Below are 22,735 nucleotides of genomic sequence, written 5' to 3'. Positions count from 1 at the left end.
TATCATAATTCTTTACGTTGTGTGGTATCAGTCCTTTTAACTTTTTTATTCTCCTTCAATGTCATGTTGACTATTCTGGGTCTTTTGCCTCATATAAACTTAAGAGTGAGTTTGTCGGTATCTACAAAATAACTTGATATTGTAATGGAAATTGCGTTGAACTATAAATAGGAAAGAACTGGCACTTTGGCAATATTGAATCTTTCTGTCTGTGAACATGGGATAGAAATCCTTTTTGAAAGTTCTTTCCATAGTCCCCAGATCAATTACGAAGAATTCCTCAGGTTTTCTCAATTATTTTATTCATGTTGCTACTTAGTTTAGAACTTAATCATTTGTTTAGACCGCTGTAAAAACTTTCCTGGCCTTCCTGAGATCCAGTCTTCCCTCTCCCATCATCCCTCCCATATAGATTTTTGACCCTGTTAGTTAATACTTAATTCATGCCTAGAGTTAGAAAGGCCTTTCTAACTGTGACACAAAACCTAGAGCCATTAAAGAGAGATTGGTTGCATGGCAAAACAAATACAGATAAGATAAAATCACATGAGATACATGGCAGAGACATGACAAAAGGAAAATATTTGCCATGTCCCATTGTAACAAATGACTAATTTTCTCATAATGTATAGAATTACACGTTAACAAGACCAAACATTCCAATAGAAACATGAGCAAAAGATATGAATAGTTAACAGAAAATAAAATATAAATGACTCATAAAAATACTCTCATTCACTCAAAATCCAAGTTAGATTTGGTGAAGGAGTAAGGAGAAAGGCACTCCCATACTGCTCATTCTTGGAGTGTAAATTGTAAATTCATCCAGGCCCAAAGAAGGAGTAATTAGGCAATATCAAAATTATAAAGTCATGGGGCATCTGGGTGGCTCCGTCAGCTGGGCATCTGATTTCTGCTAAAGTCATGATCTCAGGGTCCTATGTTTGAGCCCCATGTCAGGTTTTCTGCTAAGTGGAGAGTCCGCTTCAGCATCTCCTCTCCGCCCCTCCCCATGCTCATGTACACATGCTCTGTATCAAATCTAATACTGTGTGTGTGTGTGTGTGTGTGTGTGTGTATAATATTTATGTGTGTGTATATATATAATCATATAAATTTGATCCAGCAATTCTTTGAGGAACTTTTCATGTATATGCCTGCACACATGCTAATTGATGTATGCTCAAGGTTTTTCATGATAATATTGTTTTTAATAAGAAAAGGAGATTTACCTGCCCATCTATGATGGAGTAGGTAAATAAATTATACTACAGTAAAAAGGGGTTATGTGTGACAGGAAAAATCTCTAAGATACTTTTTTTTTTTTTTATGATTTGATTTTTAAATAATCTCTACACTCAGTTTGGGGCTCAAATTCACAACTGTGACAATCAAGAGTCACATGCTGCACTGACTGACCCAGCCAGACAACCCTAAGATAGAGTGTTGAGGAAAAAAAGACGCAATATGCGATTCATGGTGTTCTACCATTTATGGGGGGGGAGGGCGGGGGGGGGAGATACAAAGCAATACATATTATACTTAATTGTGTAAACATAAATAGTTGGAAAGATAGTAAGAAACTAATGGGGAGAGGGAAACTTTACACAGTATGCATTTTATAATTTTTCTTTTTTCTTTAAAGATTTTATTTATTAGAGAGCAGGAGTTGGGGGAGGACCAGAGGGAGAGGGAGAAGCAGACTCAAGTTTGACATGGGGCTCCATCCCCAGGCCCTGAGATCATGACCTGAGTTGAAGGCAGATGCTTAACTGACTGAGCCACCCTGCATTCCAATTTTTTTTTTCGCATCCCAATTATAAATTTCGAACTAATATTACCTATTTGAAAACATAACAAGGACAAATATAAAATAAAATCTCTTTACTGGTTGCTTATCACAAACAGTACCTGACCACCCTCTTCCACTGCCTCTTGAGAGCCTTTAGAATTTGACTTCTGTTTATCTCTTGACTCTACTCCTATGGCCTTACCTCCAGAGTTTACTTCCTTTCTCTGGTTTACAGAGCTTTTTTCTTTCTTTTCTTTCTTTCTTTTCTTTCTTCTCTCTCTTTCTTTTTTTTCCTTCCTTTTTTTTTTTTTAAAGCACATTTCTAATAGAGCTGTGTGTGCTGTCATTCCCATACTTTTGAAAATATAGTTCTTTCGTCCTGGAATGGCTTGCCCAACAATTTTTTTTTTTTTCTGGGGATTTTTCCTAAAAAAATAAGCAGAGATGCAACCAAAAATTCATTAGCAAAGATAGTCATTGTGGCCTAATTTATATAATAGGAGGAAATTTTAAATAATTTAAATATCTAATAACAGGGGACTACCTAAATAATGAATGGGCTCATATGCTCTTAAAATAGTGATGAAGACTATATAATATTACAGTTAAAAGACAACATGTCAAGGTACAGAGCTGTACTGTTGGTTCCAATCTATCTTGTGATCCAAAATGATCAGAACATAGTACAGAACAATAGTAATGATTATTCTCTGGTTTTGTATGTTTTTCCTGATTTTATTAATTTTATGTTTTGTAATTAGAAAAATAAATATTATTCCTAAAAAAGATTTTAGAGAACCACAAGCCTAAGTTTTGTATATTAAAAGTCAAATTTATCTTTTTTTTTTTTTTTTTTTTTTATTCATGAGAGAGAGAAAGAGACAGAGACACAGGCAGAGGGAGAGAAGCAGGCTCCCATGCAGGGAGCCCGACATGGGACTCGATCTCAGAACTCCGGGATCACGCCCTGTGCTGAAGGCAGCGCTAAACCACTGAGCCACCCGGGCTGCCCTAAATTTATCTAAATATTTTGATTAATATAAAGAACAATTTTCAGAGAATTCAAAGTATGTATATTCAAGCTAACTTAGTTCAACCTTTCTTTGTCAATTGAGAGGGTGTTAGGGTTTTGTCTCGTGTATCAGGATTAAGACCTTGTTGACCATACAGAACATAGAAAAGAGTTATAGAAAGATAATAATTAACCTTTGAGTGCATATACCAAGCACTGTTCAAAGCTTGTATATAGATATCCAGTTCTTTCACAAGGCAGTAAGATAGGACTTATTATTACCCCTAACTGAGACTCAAAAGTGAAGTAACTTGTTCAGGGTTGCACAGGAGAAGCCTGGATGCCCGTTGTTAGAGTGGTAGTTAAAAGATTTATTATAATTATGTGGAAGAGACACTGTGAATAAAGACTAACGGGATTTCATGTCTTTGGTTACAGCAGTGATCTGGGTAACATGAGTGTCTGTGTCCTTAGAGCTTTGGGCAGGGGCTTCTGTCAGAGTAGGCACTAGAACCTTGCATTTAGGGAGGTTCTCTTCATCACTGGAAACTGACTGGGGTCTGGAAATCTTGGTTATTTATTGCTTTGGGTTAACTTTATGAATGATTTCTTGAAGTCTTCTAGATAATGTTCTCCAAGCTTTAAGGAAGAAGTCAAGCAAGGATTGAGAGGGCCTGGAGAGAAGTCTTTCTTAAATGACAGCAATGACAAGAGAAAATTGGGCCCACAGTGCTCTGAGACAAGAGGGTCTTGTTAAAGGGAAGGATGATACCTGGAAATGGGGAACCAGCTTCCAAGGAAGCAGCTCCTCTGTTTGGGAGACCTCCCACCTGCACTTTAGACAGTTACGTTATCATGAGACATCTGGACCCCAGGAAGCACTGAGCCGGCTCCGGGAGCTCTGTCGTCGTTGGCTGAGGCCAGAAGCACGTACCAAGGCCCAGATCCTGGAGCTGCTGGTCCTGGAGCAGTTCCTGAGCATCCTTCCTGGGGAGATTCGGACCTGGGTGCAGATCCATCGCCCTGGGAGCTGTGAGGAGGCCGTGGCCTTGGTAGAGGAGCTACAGAAAGACCTTGATGGACCAGCATTAAAAGTGAGAAAGGGGGAGGGGAGAGATTTGGGATGGAAGGAAGGAGAGAATTAAGGCAGGGTGAGCTGGGCTGGAGGCTGATCCTATAATTTTCATAAATAATTAGTAGCACATTAGCAACCCTAATGCTTATTACAGCAGGTTCACGAGCCATTTCAGATCATAGAATATCTGCAGAGAAATGGATTTATGATTGGTGTCTTGTTCCTAATTGAGAATTAGCAAAAAGGCATTGACTGCACTTTGTTCATCTGGTGATGCTTGCTAATGCTGAGTTTGGTTCAATAACCTGAAGAACATAATGTTTCTAAGTGTTCCCCTAAACAGGAGCATATGTATTATTTGTATAAGTCTGTTAGGAATGATGAGGTAAGCCTTGATTATAAAAGGCAGTGAGAAAACAGGACTAAAGCTCTCTAAATCTGGCAGGACCTCCCCATGTGTGCCCCTATTAGGGATTCTGTGGGCCAAGGGATTGGGTTGAGATACTTACTTTTAGAAAGATTTTATATCCTTGACCATTAAATTGGGATCTTAATATATTTCTCAGTGTGTGTATGAGATCTCTTTCTGTCAGTTTGTAGTCCACTAGAAACGTTACATGTAAGAAGTCTGAAACAAACTTAGGAGAGGCACCAAGGATGAGCTTGTTTATTTTAATCATAAAAATGAATTTTATTTATTTATAAGAGATTTTATTTATTCATGAGATACTCAGAAAGAGAGGCAGAGACACAGGCAGAGGGAGAAGCAGGCTTCCTGCAGGAAGCCTGATGTGTAACTCAATCCCAGGACCCCAGGATCACGACCTGAGCTGACAGCAGATGCTCAGCTGCTGAGCCCCCCAGGCATCCTCAAAATGAAGAATTTTAGAGCTATATAGTTCCTCACAAAGCACTAATCCATCCTTATTTGAGAGATAGATAAATGGAGGCTGGATTGCCTTATGTCCGACATTTAGCTAGTAGCAAACATGTGTCTAGACTCTGGTATTCCTTCTGTTGAAGCAGGAAGGGTTAATAAAGGGGTAGATAAGTAGAAGAGTATATTGAACCCAAGTCTGATCTAAAACCAGGTCTGGGGCTAAAATCCATACTCTTAATTATTACTGTAATTTCCCTTTCCCTCCTTAGCCCACACCCAGGTCTGGCTTCTGTTTCCATCATTTTGTTCAGTTTCAGTGGGAAAGTGGGCTACAGGGCCAGCTCCATTGTTGTCAAGGCAAAGCTTTATTGCTGTTTTGATGTTCCATACTTGAGGTGGGTCTCTTATCTCACAGTTCTTGATTGTGGGCAGAAAGAGGTCCATAGTTATCAGGTGAGTCTATTTTCTGTAAGTACAAGAAGAGTCAGCTTATTTATTTTGTTTTGCTTATTCCCAGGTTCCAGTTCTTGTTCAGGACCGGGACATTCTTCAGGAGGGGATGAGCACTTCAGGAACTGCAGTTCTTCATGTATCCACTGGCAGCCACATAACAACTGAAATTTGCCAAAATCCTTTTACTGACTCACTCGTGTTCAGTCTCCAGGATGCTCAACATGGTACTTAGCGATCCTGGCTTTGGACTTTGTCAGGATCTTTATTATGGCTCATCCTCCTACTCACAGTTAGTTTCTTCCTCTCCTCCTGTCTTGTATATGAAACCCTTATGGTACCAAATTCTTTCTGTTGTTCCCCTGTCTGTCCTTTCCTGGATTCCTGTGACCTTTTATCCATTGTTACTGCTCATCTTCTATTATTCCAGTACTGTACCTGGGGGTCACTCAGAAAAAGGTTTGTAAGTCATTTTATGGCCACCATTGTCTAGTTCTGGAAGTTCTGGGTCTTTCTGAATTCCCTGTTTGTAGAAGAAACAACACTTGGAGTAGTGGTCAGGGACAGCAGTAATCACATGCAGCTTTTTCTCCTTCCTCAGATTCTTCTGCCCCTGAAGCTTCTGCCCTTTCCCAGGAGGAGAACCCAAGAAATCAGTTAATGGCCCTCATGCTCCTAACAGCCCAGCCCCAGGTAAGATTTGCATTCTCTTTCATTCCTAAGGCCCTCCCTGTACTACCAGACTGTGGCTTAGGTGTCCTCTGTCATCCTAGTGTTTGGGGCCCAGTTAGTTCCTGTCTCTATCACAGTCCATGCAATTGGAGGTAGACTTTATGTGGGGTTTCCTTATGTCTCCTTGATAGCCCTTGCTCACTTCATGGCCTCATAATGTGTCCTTTTGCCAGGAGTGTGAAAGGAACTTTTTGCTAGGGGAGCTCCTGGACATAGATAATCTCACACATACCTAATATTTCAGGAGTTGGTGATGTTTGAGGAGGTGTCCGTATGCTTCACTTCAGAGGAATGGGAGTGTCTGGGCCCGATTCAGAGGGCCTTGTACTGGGATGTGATGTTGGAGAATTATGGAAATGTGACCTCCCTAGGTAAGGACTCTTTCTTCCCATCAATTCTTACCTTTAATTCATCAGCCTTTGTTTTCTGACTATGAAATTAGTATATACTTGTTTTGGAAAACATAGAATATTAGAAGAAAATATAACTTAAACCCACACAAGTTTTTCCTGTATGAGTTTCTTTTTGTTGGCTACATAATTGTGCCGTAATTCAGCCATTTCCTTATTCTAGATAATTTCTGTAATAATCATCTTTCTCTGTACCTAAAGTCTTTATTTCTCATTTTTATTAGAAGCAGAGTTACTAGGCCTAAGTGTTTGAATTGTTTTAAGAAGGTTCTTCTGTCATACTGCCAAATTGCTTTCCTTGGTGATCTCTGTCCTCATGGAGAGGTACATAAGAATACTCCTTTTCTTCTGTCTTTATTGGTACTGTGTAGTCCCATTGTTTTAAATTGCTGCTGCTATGATTTTTTTTAAGTTGTAATATCTTTATTTTCTGGTAGATTTTTATAACTAGTAATAAAGTAAGAACATTTAAAAATATTTAGTAGTCATTTGTGCTTGCAACAAACATGAAAACATCTCTCATGTGGTGACAGCTGTGGAAATTATATGAGTCTGCCCCTAAGTAGCTTATCATGGTTTGGTTGATGAGCATAGAAAGAATAAATAAGGCAGAGTAACATAATTAGTATAAGAACGTGATAAACCTTTTGAGATGGAAATGAAGAGGACAAAGCAACCAGTAGCATTCCTGACGTTAGGAAAGGCCATTAAAGGAGGTATCTTTGTGTTATTAGACTTTGAAGAAAAAGGTGAGATTTTGTTTGGACAAATACACATTAAAAATTAAGGAATCAACTAATGCACTGATCTGATTTGAACTGAAATACAGATTCATAACATCAGTTTATGTAGCTATATAGTATTCCATTGTCTATCATGCTTTACGTTGACAGCTTTATGATACTGAATTTCTATTCAAGAACATTACATGCCAAAATAAATAAATAAATAAATAAATAAATAAATAAATAAATAAATAAATAAATAAATAAATAGATAGATAAATAGATAAATAAGTAAATAAAATAAAAAAGAACATTACATGCCTTTCCATTTGTTCTGTGCTATTTTTATATTTCAGGCCTATTTTTAAATTGTCTTCATCTGGATTTTGCATATTTCAGGTTATGTTGAATCTTTGGAATTGGAATATTTTCTTTCTTTTTTTTTTTTAAAGATTTTATTTATTCATGAGAGACACAGGGTAGGGGGTGGGCAGAGATATGGGCAGAGGGAGAAGCAGGCTTCCTGCCGGGAGCCCGATGTGGGACTCAATCCCCAGAACTCCAGGATCATGCTCTGAGCCGAAGGCAGATGTTTAACTGCTGAGCCACCCAGGTGTCCCATGAATTGGAGTATTTTCTGAAGTTTTCTAATTGACTAGGGTGCACATATATGAAAATATTATTTTTTTGGTATGTTGCAACCTTATTATTTTATCGCCTACAGTAATTTATATTGTATATTTTTATACTTAATGAGAATATATCTCTTACTATCTCAGATGTGCTGATAATGGGCCAAACATTCTGCAGATTTTATATTTTAACACGTTACCAAACTGCTTTCTCCCAGTGATGTACCAACTAACTTACTTTCCCATAAAGAGAGCAAAAGGGAGCCCATTTCCCTTATATATGCTTATGATTTGGTTAGTGTTTTAAATCTCTACTAGGTAGATGGCAAATACTATTATTTGTTTTTCATTTCATTGATTATTAGTGTGGTCAGAATCTTTTCACGTTTATTGGTCATTTCACTCTTACTCATATCCTTTCTGCATATTAATTTTATTTGAGAGCTCTCAAGCCTTTGTCAAGTATTGCATATGTTTTTCCCATTTGTTTGCATTTCATTATTTATGAATTGTTATTTTTAAGCCTTAGGAAATTTTTTATGTAGTATTTTACTTTATGGTCTTTTGTGGTCTTCTTTTCAGTAAAATTATTTTTAATTATTCATTTATTGTTAAGATTTTATTTAGCAGGAAAGTGTCCAAGTGGCGGGGGGAGGGGTAGAGAGAGAGAATCTCTTTTTATTTTTTATTGTTTTTAAAGATTTTGTTTGTTTATTCACGAGAGACACAGCGAGAGAGGCAGAGACACAGGCAGAGGGAGAAGCAGGCTCCATGCAGGGAGCCTGATGCGGGACTCGATCCCAGGACCCCAGGATCACGCTCTACGCCGAAGGCAGGTGCTTGACCACTGAGTCACCCAGGCGTCCCAAGAGAGAGGATCTCAAGCAGACTCCACAGTGAGCACAGAGCCTGTTACGGGGCTTGATCCCATGACCCTGAGATCATTACCAAGCCAAAATCTAGAGTCAGATGCTTAACCGACTGAGCCACTGAGGCACCCTAGTAAAATAATAATTATTATTATTTTAAAGATTTTATTTATTTACTCATGAGAGAGAGAGAGAGAGAGAGAAAAGCAGAGACATAGGCAGAGGGAGAAGCAGGCTCCATGCAGGGAGCCTGACGTGGGACTTGATCCCAGGTCTCCAGGATCATGCACTCGGCTGAAGGCAGCACTAAACCGCTGAGCCACCCAGGCTGCCCAAGATTATTATTATTTTTAATCCCTTGTATTTTTTTCAGATATTTTCATTGTTTCATTTTTACATTTAAGCTTTAGTCCATCTAAAATTTATTTTCATATATAGAATGACATACAAATCCAGTTTGTTTATTTTTTAACCCAAGTGGCTTTTAGTAGTTGTAATGCTATTTACTCAGTAATTCATCTTTTCTAAGAATTTAGAAGTAGGTTTGATGAATAAATTAGTGAATTTTATGATAAACCCTCATCATGTGTCATATAACTCATGCTGTAGGCCAGAATAAAGTCTAGATGGGTCTAAGAGTTGAACCAAAAAAAAAAAAAAAAAAAAGGAAAAGAAGAAAATGGAATTGCTTATTTAGTCTAGCTGTTTAAGGAAAGACAAGTTTGAATCAACTTTAATAAATAAGATATGCTTCAACTGCAGTATTGTTGGGACTTTAGTAAGTTGGTACCTAGGTGCTTATGCCCTTTGACCTAGTGGTTTTCATTTGAGGAGGACACCTTAAGTAAATGTTTCAGAAAGAGGGAAGTAAATAATATGTCTAGGGATAGTACCAGAAAAATATTTATAATGGTTAAAAGTTGGGGCCGACTAAATTCCCCAAGATAAAGTACTAAGCAAACTATGGTGTTTGACCTGGAGTATACTGTCATATACTATGACACTATCAAATATGACAATTCTCTATTCTCAATTTCCATGCATTGATAAACTATTTGGAGAAAAGCAGAATTCTCAGCTGGCTTGCACACATTGTTTCAGTGTGTAAAAGATTTATATATGTTTATTTAAGAGATTGGAATAGAATTTGAAGGAAATTCAAGAAATATTGAGTACTTCCCATAAGTTAATCTTAGTTCCTACCTTCAAACATTCAAGTTGGAGTGGTAGACATTTATACTAATCGTTACAATACAGTGTGACAAATGCTATATATAATACATGGTACACAACTGTGGGAACCCATAGGAGCTTGGGATGGTAGGATTGGGAGATTGGGGGCAGTGGTGGGTGACTAAGGGAAAGATTTACAGAGGGCTGACTTTCTATTTTAATAACAGTTTTATTGAGATTTAATTCATGTACTTTATAAATCACCCATTTAAAGGTTACAGTGTAGTGGTTTGTTAGTGTATACACAGAGCTCTGTGACTATCGCCATGATTAATTTTAGAATAGTTCATCTCCCCCAAAAAGAAGCCTTGTACTGTATAGCAATCACATTCATTTCACCCAGCTACACCTCCAACCCAGCCCTAGGCAACCACTAATCTGCTATCTCTCTAGATCTGTATATTCTATGGACATTTTACATAAATGAAATCATACAGTATGTGGTCTTTTGTGACTGCTTTTACTTAGCACAATGTTGTCAAGGTTCATCCATGTTGTAGCATGTATTAATATTTTATTCCTTTTAATGCCGAATACTTTCTTGTGTGTATATATCACATTCTATTGATTCATCAATTGATGGACATTTAAAAATGTTGTTTCCACCTTTGAGCTATAGAAATAACACTGCTGTGAATAATTGTACAGAAGTTTTTCTGTGGTTTTATGGTTTCATTTCTCTGGGATATATACCAAGGAGTGGAGTAGCTGGGTCTTCTGTGAAAAGGTTCACGACAGTTGTGCTTTGGTTTCTAAAAGGAAATAAAACTTTATTATTATTATTATTATTATTGAAACAGAAAAGGAAAGGAGAGCAATAATAAGCAGTAAATGAAAACAAGATAGAATTACATCCCATTGGGTACTTAAAACATACAACCTCATTAGCTTGGGAAGCCCCATGGAGACAGCTTGGCTTCCATATTGAGAGGCTTGGGCAGAGCATCCTCCCTTCAGGTCAGACTTCCAACTGACCATCCCCATAAGGGCCATAGTTAAAGGACAAATGATGGGATTTGATGTTATTGTTTTTTTAAATGACTTTATTTATTTATTCTTGAGAGACCCACATTGAGAGAGAGAGGCAGAAACATAAGCAGAAGGAGAAGCAGGCTCCTTGCAGGGAGTCCGATGTAGGACTTCATCCCGGACTCCAGGATCACACTCTGAGCCGAAGACAGGTGCTCAACTGCTGAATCACCAAGGCATCCCATGAAATTTTATGTTAAACATTTTTTTGCTTATGTGCAGTTTGGAGTAAGCTGCATTTCTATGTTATCATCTTTTTATATTTTCAAGGAGCCTGGGCTGTGTGTCTGTGTCCCCTCCCAGGTTACATTCCTGGGGGCCAGCCTCCCTAGAGCAGGAGGGAATATGAAATAAGATTTATAACTTTTGGAATCCAGAAGGGCCAGTTCTGACCTAGACGCCAGATAATATATATTAAGTAACAAGTCTCGCAAGGTTATTCACACAGCATGAATCTCACAACACTCATTAGCCTGCCTGCCTATACGCAGGTCTAGATGACTGGTTATGTAGGACAAATAACAGGAACATCCATCCATATAAAACACTGGGTAACTCTTTGTTTAATCGTATAAGGAATTGACAGACTGTTCCAAAGTTGCTGCATTATTTTGCACTCTCACCAGTAGTGTATGTATAAGGGTTCCAATTTCTCCAGCTCTTTCTTTTTTAAATATTTATTTGAGAGAGAGAGAGCACAAGAAAGGAGGAGGAGGAACAGAGGGAGAAGCAGACTTCCCACTCAGCCAGATGTGGTGCTTGAACCTGGGACTTCAGGATCATGACCTGATCCAAAGGCAGATGCTTAACGGACTGAGGCACCCAAGTACTGTCCAGTTTCTCTAGGTCTTTCCCAGCATTTATTGATACTCTTTATAGCCATCCTAGTGGGTCTAAGAAGATATCGTTGTGGTTTTCATTTGCATTTCCCTGATGGCTGAAGATGTTATGCAACTTTTCATGTGCTTATTGACTGTATATCTTTGAAGAAATGTTTTTTCAGATTCTTTGCCTATATTTTAATTGGGTTGTCTTTTTATTGTTGAGTTGTGGGAGTTGATGTATTTTAGATACAAATATGAGACTTTCGGGATCCCTGGGTGGCGCAGCGGTTTAGCGCCTGCCTTTGGCCCAGGGTGCGATCCTGGAGACCCGGGATCGAATCCCACGTCTGGCTCCCGGTGCATGGAGCCAGCTTCTCCCTCTGCCTATGTCTCTGCCTCTCTCTCTCTCTCTCTCTCTCTCTCTATCATAAATAAATAAAAAATAAAATAAAATTAAAAAAAAGAAGACTTTTTAAAAAAAAAAAAACAAATATGAGACTATCATGTATTTTCTCCCATTCTGCGTGTGTCTTTTCACTCTCTCAGTGAAATCCTTTGAACCACAAAACTTACTAATTTTGATTAATTTCCTTTTTATAGAAAAGTAAGATTTATTTACAAGCTTCTTTTTTAGTTATTAATTACACAATTAACCCATGATTACATTCTCTGTAAAATATAAAATATTATAGGAAGATATGTCTCATTTCACTTTCCCTTGACATTTTTAGGCCTTTAAAAATTCATTTTTTGTGTGTGGATATACATATAATTATGAATATTTTTTGCATATATGATGTTACATATATTTTTGTAACTCATTTTAAGAAGAGAATGTCACTAATATATATCATTTTTTGCCTTATGTATTTTTTGAATTTCAATTCAATCTGTTTCAAAAGTATTTTTTTTAATTTTTTTTTTTTTTTTAATTTATGATAGTCACAGAGAGAGAGAGAGAGGCAGAGACACAGGCAGAGGGAGAAGCAGGCTCCATGCACCGGGAGCCCGATGTGGGATTCGATCCCGGGTCTCCAGGATCGCGCCCTGAGCCAAAGGCAGACGCCAAACCGCTGCGCCACCCAGGGATCCCCTGTTTCAAAAGTATTAATAATTTATCAGTTGTGTATAATACCTAGTGCTCATCACCCAGTGACCCCAGCCCCCACCTACCTCCCCTTCAGTAATCCTCAGTTTGTTTCCCAAAGTTAAGGGTGTCTCATGATTTCTCTCTCTGATTTCTTCCCATTTAGTTTTCTTTCCCTTCCCTTATGATCCTCTGCACTGTTTTTTATATTCTGCATATGAGTGAAATACTATATAATTGTCTTTCTCTGACTGACTTATTTTAAGAAACTATTGCCTAATTCAAGGTCATGGAGATTTATGTCTGTTTTCTTCTAAGAGTTTTATAGTTTCAGTTCTCAGGTTAAGTATTTTGATCCATCTTGATTCATTTTTGTATGTGGTGTAAGTAAAGATTCACCTTTATTCTTTCTATGTCTCAGCACCATTCCACTATCTCAGCACCATTTTCCCCCCATTGAATTGTTTTGGTACCCTTTTGAAAATCAATTAACCATAAATGTGAAGGCTTATTTCTGGACTCTCAATTCTGTTCCTTTGATTATATGTCTATCCTTAATGTCAGTGGCACCCTGTCATTTTTTTTTTCACCCTGTGTTATTACTGTTGCTTTGAAGTACATTTTAAAATCAGGAAGGGTTAGGCATGGGTGGCTCAGCAGTTGAGTGTCTGCTCTTGGCTCAAGGCGTGATCCAGGGATCCGAGATCGAGTCCCACATCGGGCTCCCTGCATGGAGCCTGCTTCTCCCTCTGCCTGTGTCTGCCTCTCCCTTTCCGTGTCTTCATGAATAAATGAATTAAAATCTTTTTTAAAAATGAAATAAAATAAAATCAGGAAAGGTGAGCCCTTCAATTGTGTTCTTCTTTTTCAGTATGTTTTAACTATTCTAGCCTTGTTGAGTTTCCATCTCAATTTTAGGATTAGTTTGTCAATTTCTGTGAAGAAGCCAGTGAAATTATGATAGGGATTGCACTGAATTTGTAGATTAATGTGGGGATCACTGCCATATTAACAATTTTTAAATCTTCCAGTCCATGAACATGGGATACATTTTCTTTTATTTAGTCTTTAACTTCATTCAAAATGTTTCATAGTTTTCAGAGTATAAGTTTTGTACTTCTTTTTAACATTTATTCCCAAGTCTTTTATTCTTTTTTTATGCTGTTATTTCTTAATTTCCTTTTAGGATTGTTTAGTGCTATTGTGTAGAAATGCCACTATTTTTTGTTCATTGATCTTGTGTCCTGCATCCTTGCTCTACTTACTTAATTCTAGCAGTTTTTTTTAAATAATAAATTTATTTTTATTTGTGTTTAATTTACCAACATATAGAATAACACCCAGTGCTCATCCCGTCAAGTGCCCCCCTCAGTGCCCGTCACACATTCACCCCCACCCCCCGCCCTCCTCCCCTCCACCACCCCTAGTTCGTTTCCCAGAGTTAGGAGTCTTTATGTTCTGTCTCCCTTTCTGATATTTCCCACGCATTTCTTCTCCCTTCCTTTATATTCCCCAAATGAATGAGAACATACACTGTCCTTCTCCGATTGACTTACGTCACTCAGCATAATACCCTCCAGTTCCATCCACGTTGAAGCAAATGGTGGGTATTTGTCATTTCTAATGGCTGAGTAATATTCCAATGTATACATAAACCACAGCTTCTTTATCCATTCATCTTTCGATGGACACCGAGGCTCCTTCCACAGTTTGGCTACTGTGGACATTGCTGCTAGAAACATCGGGGTGCAGGTGTTCCGGTGTTTCATTGCATCTGTATCTTTGGGGTAAATCTCCAACAGTGCATTTGCTGGGTCGTAGGGCAGATCTATTTTTAACTCTGAGGAACCTCCACACAATTTTCCAGAGTGGCTGCACCAGTTCACATTCCCACCAACAGTGTAAGAGTGTTCCCTTTTCTCCGCATCCTCTCCAACATTTGTGGTTTCCTGCCTTGTTAATGTTCCCCATTCTCACTGGTGTGAGGTGGTATCTCATTGTGGCTTTGATTTGTATTTCCCTGATGGCAAGTGATGCAGAGCATTTTCTCACGTGTGTGTTGGCCATGTCTATGTCTTCCTCTGTGAGATTTCTGTTCATGTCTTTTGCCCATTTCATGATTGGATTGTTTGTTTCTTTGGTGTTGAGTTTAAGAAGTTCTTTATAGATCTTGGAAACTAGCCCTTCATCTGATAGGTCATTTGCAGATATCTTCTCCCATGCTGTAGGTTGTCTTTTAGTTTTGTTGACTGTATCCTTTGCTGTGCAAAAGCTTCCTATCTTGATGAAGTCCCAATAGTTCATTTTTGCTTTTGTTTCTTTTGCCTTCGTGGATGTATCTTGCAAGAAGTTACTGTGGCCGAATTCAAAAAGGGTGCTGCCTGTTTTCTCCTCTAGGATTTTGATGGAAAAGACCCCCGAATAGCCAGGGGAATTTTAAAAAAGAAAACCATAGCTGGGGGCATCACAATGCCAGATTTCAGATTGTACTACAAATCTGTGGTCATTAAGACAGTGTGGTACTGGCACAAAAACAGACACATAGATCAATGGAACAGAATAGAGAACCCAGAAGTGGACCCTGAACTTTATGGTCAACTAATATTCGATAAAGGAGGAAAGACTATCCACTGGAAGAAAGACAGTCTCTTCAATAAATGGTGCTGGGAAAATTGGACATCCACATGCAGAAGAATGAATCTAGACCACTGTCTTTCAGCATACACAAAGATAAACTCAAAATGGATGAAAGATCTAAATGTGAGACAAGATTCCATCAAAATAAAAAATAGTAATTTTAAAAAATAGTAATTTCACATTTTACAATATTTGAGAATGTTGGAGTAGAAAGGGACTAGCAATTTACTAGTGCAGCCACATCATTTTATAGATATGTTCATGTTTTTAAGAAATCTGATTTTTTTCATTCTGTATTTTTTCTTATATATATTTTTTAAATTTTATTTATTTATTTTAGAGTGCAAACAGAGGGAGGGAGAGAGACAAGCAGACTCCATGCAGAATGCAGAGCCCAGCATGGGGCTCAGTCTCACAACCCTGAGATCCTGACCTGGGCTGAAATCAAGAATCCGATACTTGGGACACCTGGGTAGCTCAGCGCTTGAGCATCTACCTTTGGCTCAGGGCGTGATCCCGGGGTCCTGGGATCGAGTCCCACATCGGGCTCCCTGCAGGGAGCCTGCTTCTCCCTCTGCCTGTGTCTCTGACTCTCTCTGTGTCTCTCATGAATCAATAAATAAAATTTTAAGAAAAGAAAAAAGAATCAGATACGTAAACAACTGAGCCACCTAGGCATCCCTCTTCATTTTTATATTTAACTGAATCTAAGTCAGTCTTGAAGTTTTCCATTTCTCAACTTTAAAAGGAATAGTCGTAGTTACCGATGAATTCTAAACATTAAGTTGCTTTTTAATAGATTTTTTTCCCCTATAGGTTACTTGCTTTCAAGTAATTAAATGTTTATGCACTTGACTCTTCAAAAATAAAAGATTATTTTAGGATCCTTAGGTATATTTTCTCTCCATTAGAGTTCCCATCTTCCTAGCATGAAGAAGATAAAGAGTTCTTTATAAGCCCAGTGATTCTCTCTATTCTGTCCAACATCCTGAGCCTCATGTCTGAACCATCTACACATGATCACACGTTCTCTCTCTGGTTCTTCCTTGCATCTGTTTACTCAACATCATTTACATTTTTACATCTTTCTATTTCTTGAAGACAAAGAGCTTAGAAGTGTCTAAGTGAGTTTTCTGTTAATATATTTATAACCTTGTCAGTGTAGTATTCTGCTTTGTACTTTGATTTAATGAAAAGTGTCTTTTTGTATTCATATAAATGCAATTCATTTGAATATTTTAAAGTCATATGAAGATCTTATTCTCACTGACAGTTACATGGTAACATTTGCATTTTTAATTCCTTTTACCAGAATGGGAGACCATGACTGAGAATGAGGAGGTGACACCAAAGCCAGCCATTTCTCAAAGAGCTGATTCTCAGAAAGGAACATTCAAAAGACTTCAAGGAAGTGTCCCCCAGACCCTTGATTTTGAGGAAGCGTGTGAATGGCAAGTTTTGGCAAGTTATTGGGGAACTAAAACAGGGGAAAGAGATACTCTGAAGAATGTTCCTCTCTGTGAACGAGATAAGAAGAAAAGGACTCTACCAGAAAAACGAGGACAGAAGTGGAAGGAATTTGGAGAAAGCTTGACTTTAGGTTCAGCTCTTTCTGAAAGTTTAATAGCTACTGAAGGAAAGAAGTTTTATAAATGTGATATATGTTATAAACATTTCAATAAAATCTCCCATCTTATAAACCATCGGCGAATCCACACTGGTGAGAAACCTCATAAATGTAAGGAATGTGGAAAAGGCTTCATTCAGCGCTCAAGCCTTTTAATGCATTTACGAAACCATTCTGGGGAGAAACCTTATAAATGTAATGAATGTGGGAAAGCCTTCTCTCAAAGTGCTTACCTTCTGAACCATCAGAGAATTCACACTGGGGAGAAGCCTTATAAATGCAAGGAGTGTGGAAAGGGCTTCTATAGGCACTCGGGCCTTATTATACATCTAAGGCGCCATTCTGGGGAGAGACCTTATAAATGTAATGAGTGTGGGAAAGTTTTCTCTCAGAATGCTTACCTCATTGACCATCAGAGGCTCCACAAAGGGGAAGAACCTTATAAATGTAACAAGTGTCAGAAAGCTTTCATTCTGAAGAAGAGCCTCATTCTGCACCAGAGAATCCACTCTGGGGAAAAACCCTATAAATGTGATGAGTGTGGAAAAACCTTTGCTCAGACCACTTACCTTGTTGACCATCAGCGGCTCCACAGTGCAGAGAACCCATACAAATGTAAAGAATGTGGAAAAGTTTTCATTCGAAGCAAAAGCCTCCTCTTACACCAGAGAGTACACACAGAAAAGAAGACTTTTGGTTGTAAAAAATGTGGGAAGATTTTCAATTCAAAGTCAAATCTCATTGACCATAAGAGGATGCATAGCAGAGAGAAGCCGTATAAATGTACTGAATGTGGGAAAGCCTTCACTCAGAGTGCTTACCTTTTTGACCACCAGAGACTCCACAATGGAGAGAAACCTTACGAATGTAATGAATGTGGGAAAGTTTTCATTCTAAAAAAAAGCCTCATTTTACATCAGAGGTTCCATACTGGAGAGAATCTCTATGAATGTAAAGACTGTGGTAAGGTCTTTGGTTCTAACAGAAACCTCATTGACCACGAGAGACTACACAACGGGGAAAAGCCATATGAATGTCGAGAGTGCGGGAAAACTTTCATCATGAGCAAAAGTTTCATGGTTCATCAGAAACTACATACACAGGAGAAATCCTACAAATGTGAAGATTGTGGGAAGGCTTTTAGTTATAATTCAAGCCTGCTTGTACATCGGAGAATCCACACTGGAGAAAAGCCCTTTGAATGCAGTGAGTGTGGAAGAGCTTTCAGTTCTAACAGAAACCTCATTGAACATAAGAGAATCCACAGTGGTGAGAAACCCTATGAGTGTAATGAATGTGGTAAATGCTTCATTTTGAAGAAGAGCCTCATTGGACATCAGAGGATTCACACAAGGGAAAAATCTTACAAATGCAGTGACTGTGGGAAAGTCTTCAGTTACCGCTCAAACCTTATAGCTCATCAAAGAATCCACACTGGTGAAAAGCCCTATGCATGTAATGAGTGTGGGAAAGGCTTTACTTACAACAGAAACCTTATTGAACATCAAAGAATTCACAGTGGGGAAAAAACCTATGAATGTCATATATGTAGAAAAGTTCTTACCTCTAGTAGAAATCTTATGGTACATCAAAGAATCCACACTGGAGAAAAGCCTTATAAATGTAATGAGTGTGGTAAAGACTTCAGTCAGAATAAAAACCTGGTTGTGCATCAGAGGATGCACACTGGGGAAAAACCATATGAGTGTGAGAAGTGTAGAAAATCTTTTACTTCTAAGAGGAATTTAGTTGGCCACCAGAGGATCCATACAGGGGAAAAACCATATGGGTGTAATGATTGTAGTAAAGTTTTTAGGCAGAGAAAAAACCTTACTGTACATCAGAAAATTCATACAGATGGAAAACTCTGTGAATGTGAAGAGTCTGAAAAAGAATTCTCTCAGATTTCAAACCTTCATCTTCAACAGGAAGTCCATAGTGTGGAGGAATTCTCTTGGCTCCAAAATGCCACTGAGTCCAAGACAGATTCAGAAAATCTAATGTCATTTGTAAAATGAGATAGAATCTCTGCCTATCTAAGTAACTGTTAGACAAACGGTGTATTTGGTCCTTGCAAGGAAAAAATTCACGATTGACCCTTTTGTAGACAAATGACTTGCATGTGAAAGTTAATCTAGACTTTCAAGACTACAAAAACATAAAGCAAATTCTAGGTAAAGAATACTATATTCCAGACCATTTATTATGACTCTGGAAAGGGACCTTAGAGCAATTGAAGACTGAAGAAACTTATGAGATGTAATGATGTAGATGTAAATGATAGCAAAATATCTTTGTATTAAAAATGGACATTGTTTCTGAAAATGTGTATATTATACCTTTTAAAAATAGTGTCACTACTATAAAAAGTCTCTATTGACCATATGATTGAGACATGTCAGACAGGAGTTGAGGGGGCAAGAGTCTGCTGTTGTGGACAACTTAAGACTACTAAATTGGGAGTTAGAAGACCTAGGTTTAGGGCCTAGCTCTTTCTCTTACTAGCCATGTGTTGTTAAGTCAGCTCAAGGCCTCCGTTTCTCTGTCAGTCAAATGTAGACATAATGCCTACCTCAAAGGGTTTGAGGATTAAGTGAAAGGACATTTGTGAACATATTTTGTGAAATTAGTTGTCAATAAAGTTGGGTGAAAGATATGGTCAGAATCTAGAACATGATGTAATGTTTGTTCAGTATGTCAATATTAGGGTTCTGGGAACCTCATAAATACTCCTTTTTATAGTAAGAGAAAGAATGGTGGATAGCTAACTTTGGATTTAATAGTCTAAGACTATTAAATACAGCTTTCAGAATTTTTATGGTATTAGTAGATAATAATATACATAGTTTGTTTTGATGGTAAAATACTGGCTTATTATGGAAAAAACAATATTATGTCCAGCTGTTAACACTGATGCCAAAGAAAACTATTTTTCAACCTGAATATTTGAAACCTAGCAGATCTAGAATATCAAAATGGAAGGACAGTCCTATGTTGCTTTCCTTGTTCATAGGGAAAAAAAAATCCTTAACCCCATCCCGAGCTGTTGATCTCTGCTACTATTACTGAAAAGTTCTAATCGACATTTCACCATTACATACGAAAGCTTGGTACTCAAGAAATAACATTCTTCTCCAGTACTCAACTTACTACCTAAGTTTCACCCGGAACCAAGGTCTTAAAGCTCTGATTAAATCAATTCAGAATCCACCTCTGTGATCAGGCCCATTCCTCTGAACCAATCATTCATTCAGTCTGTGCTTTTTGTACATTTGATATTTCATTCATCCTATATTATTGAGTTGCTAATTTTATATTGTAATTCTCAAAACTCCCAATTCTGCAGCTGGATCATAAATGCCTTAGTATCAGGATTGTGTTTCTAATAGTAGTGGTGAACTGATGTGTAAATAAATGTTACTAATTCAACCCCAGAGTTCCTTGAGGGCTGGTTCCTCATTAGACTGAAAGGTACACAAGAGTGAAAATTGGAAAGGCCCAAGATTTAAAATCTTAAGACTTGGGTGTAAGTCAGCTTCTGCTACTTTGCTTGGACAGATGCCTTCATTTCTTGGAGCCTTGATTTTCTCATCTGTATAACAGGAGGGAGAATACCTTACAAAGTTGTTATGAGGTAATGAATATGGAGATGCTTTATATCTGTGCTATAGGAGAATCACTACAGATTATGTAATTACAAAGGGAAAGACGTACTTTAACAGTGGAGATGCTGGCATTCACCTCTTAACCAGTTAAACTATAACATCACTAAGACTGAGACAGCCTCCGATATGTACCTCCTCATATGATGCAATAAGCCAAAAGTGTAACCTGAATTTTTTCAAGCTTTGTAGACCTAATTGCCAGTTTACAGGAGATACAGGAGGCAGAGGAACAAGATAAATTGACACCATGAGAAATAAGTTTAGAACATGGGATATTGTATAAGAAAACTGCACTAGATTCTTAAAAAATATGATGAAAAAGGGAAGGGTGGTAATTGTTGATACTGGATGAATATTGGGAGTTCATTGTATTCATCTCTGCTTTTGTATATGTATTAAAATTTCCAGAATGAAAGGTATAAAAAGTGAATGAGGAAGGTTGTTCTTAAAAAATATTAAAGAGCCATAAGACACTAAGAGCCAGAAATAGACTCACACTGCTTAATTGGTTTATGACAAAGATACAAGAGCAATTCAGTAAAAGAGGGATAGCCTTTTAAAAAATGCTGCTGGTGCAATTGGAATATCCATAGGCAAATATACATAAATATATACATATATAGTCAAGAGCTAGGACTAAGCAAGAACTCTTAAACTTATATATCAAAAGCAGCCTCCATAAAAGGAAAAATGATAAATTGAACCTTATCTCAATGAAAATAACTTGCTCTGCAAAAACAAAACAAAACCAAAAAACCCTTAAAAGTGATAAGACATTACAGACTTGGGGAAAATACTTGTAAATCATATATCCAGCAAGATTTGTATCTAGCCTATATATCTCAAAACTCAACAATAATAGATTCAAGTAGAAAATGAGCAAAAGACATGTAAAGACTTTCACTGAAATATAGATAGCAAATAAATGACGAGATGTTTACCGTCACTAACCATTAGGGTTTAAAATCACAGCACATCTATCAGAATAGCTTAAAAGAAAAAAAATGTTAAATCTTGGCAAGGGTACCGAGAAACTGGATCTTATATGTTGCTGGAACTGTTAAATGGTACAGCCACTCTGGAGAAAAAGCTTGGCAGTTTCTTACAAAACCAAACACGCACCTATGTTATGACCCAGTATTTGTACTCCTGTATGTGACTGTTTATAGCACTTATAAGCGTCTGTAAGGAACCCAAATAGCCTCAACAAGTGGCCAAAATAGTTTTTTATCTATACCATGAATACTTATTACTGTGCAATAAAACGAATGACACGTTGCTCCAATGAAAAGTAGAATTTCAAGAAAATTATGCTGATTAAAAATCCGATCTCGAAAGGTATTATGTATGATTCTATCTATGTAATACTCTAAAATGACATAACTATATAGAGATGAAAGGTTAGTGGTTGCCAGAGCTTGGGGGTGGTGGGTGGGGACAGGAGGGAGAGGGAGGGTAGCACTTATCAAGGTCTTTGTGATGTTGAACAGTTGTGTATCTTGATTGTGGTAGTGGTCACACAAATATGTGAGAAAGGTAGAAGTAGGTGTGAGTGGAAGTCTACACAGATATTATACCAGTATCCATTTCCTGATTTTTATATTAAGCGATAATTATGTAGGTTGTACCTGTTGAGGGAAACTGGAGGCAGGATTATTACCTTTCCAACTTACTGTGAATTGTTAAATTCGAAATAAAAGGTAAAATATGACCCTAAAAAAGCCATAACCAAATGCACTGTGTGAAACTGATTTGGAAGAACAAAATTATGAAATACGTTGTAGGACAGTTGGGGAGATTTGATATCGTCGGATATTAGATGATATTACGGAATTGTTCATTTTCTTACCGATATGTAATGGTGGTATAGCGTTTGGAGAATATTTATTAAAGGATGCAATCGAAGTATTTCGCATGAAGTGTTTTGATGTTTACAACTTTCAAAAATATTTTAGTATATATAGAAAGGTGGCAAATGTAGCCAAGTGTTGAGTCCAGGTGGAGGAAACAGGTATTAATGGTACCATTCTGTACCGTTTGTATTTTCTTTCTTTTT

The 22,735-nt window shown here is 37.6% G+C and overlaps 1 protein-coding gene across 6 annotated transcripts in view; it reads left to right on the top strand.

Annotated features, from left to right (window-relative positions):
- ZNF197 (zinc finger protein 197) overlaps positions 1-19,691 on the top strand; it is a 36,995-nt gene extending 17,304 nt beyond the window's left edge. For 5 of the 6 annotated variants that reach the window (XM_055342990.1, XM_055342989.1, XM_055342988.1 and 2 more), the window contains exons 2-6: positions 3,421-3,898; positions 5,277-5,436; positions 5,811-5,902; positions 6,186-6,312; positions 16,700-19,691. In XM_055342990.1, the coding sequence (XP_055198965.1) occupies positions 3,500-3,898; positions 5,277-5,436; positions 5,811-5,902; positions 6,186-6,312; positions 16,700-19,032 (3,111 nt within the window). In that variant the 5' untranslated portion in view covers positions 3,421-3,499 and the 3' untranslated portion in view covers positions 19,033-19,691. The remainder of the gene's footprint in view (positions 1-3,420; positions 3,899-5,276; positions 5,437-5,810; positions 5,903-6,185; positions 6,313-16,699) is intronic. The other variant, XM_055342993.1, reaches the window with a different exon arrangement.
- Positions 19,692-22,735: the final 3,044 nt, after the last annotated feature.

The sequence above is a fragment of the Nyctereutes procyonoides genome, unplaced genomic scaffold, assembly GCF_905146905.1.
Source record: "Nyctereutes procyonoides isolate TBG_1078 unplaced genomic scaffold, NYPRO_anot_genome, whole genome shotgun sequence".
Classification (NCBI taxonomy): Eukaryota; Metazoa; Chordata; class Mammalia; order Carnivora; family Canidae; genus Nyctereutes; species Nyctereutes procyonoides.
This window is presented reverse-complemented; position numbering and strand designations above follow the sequence as displayed.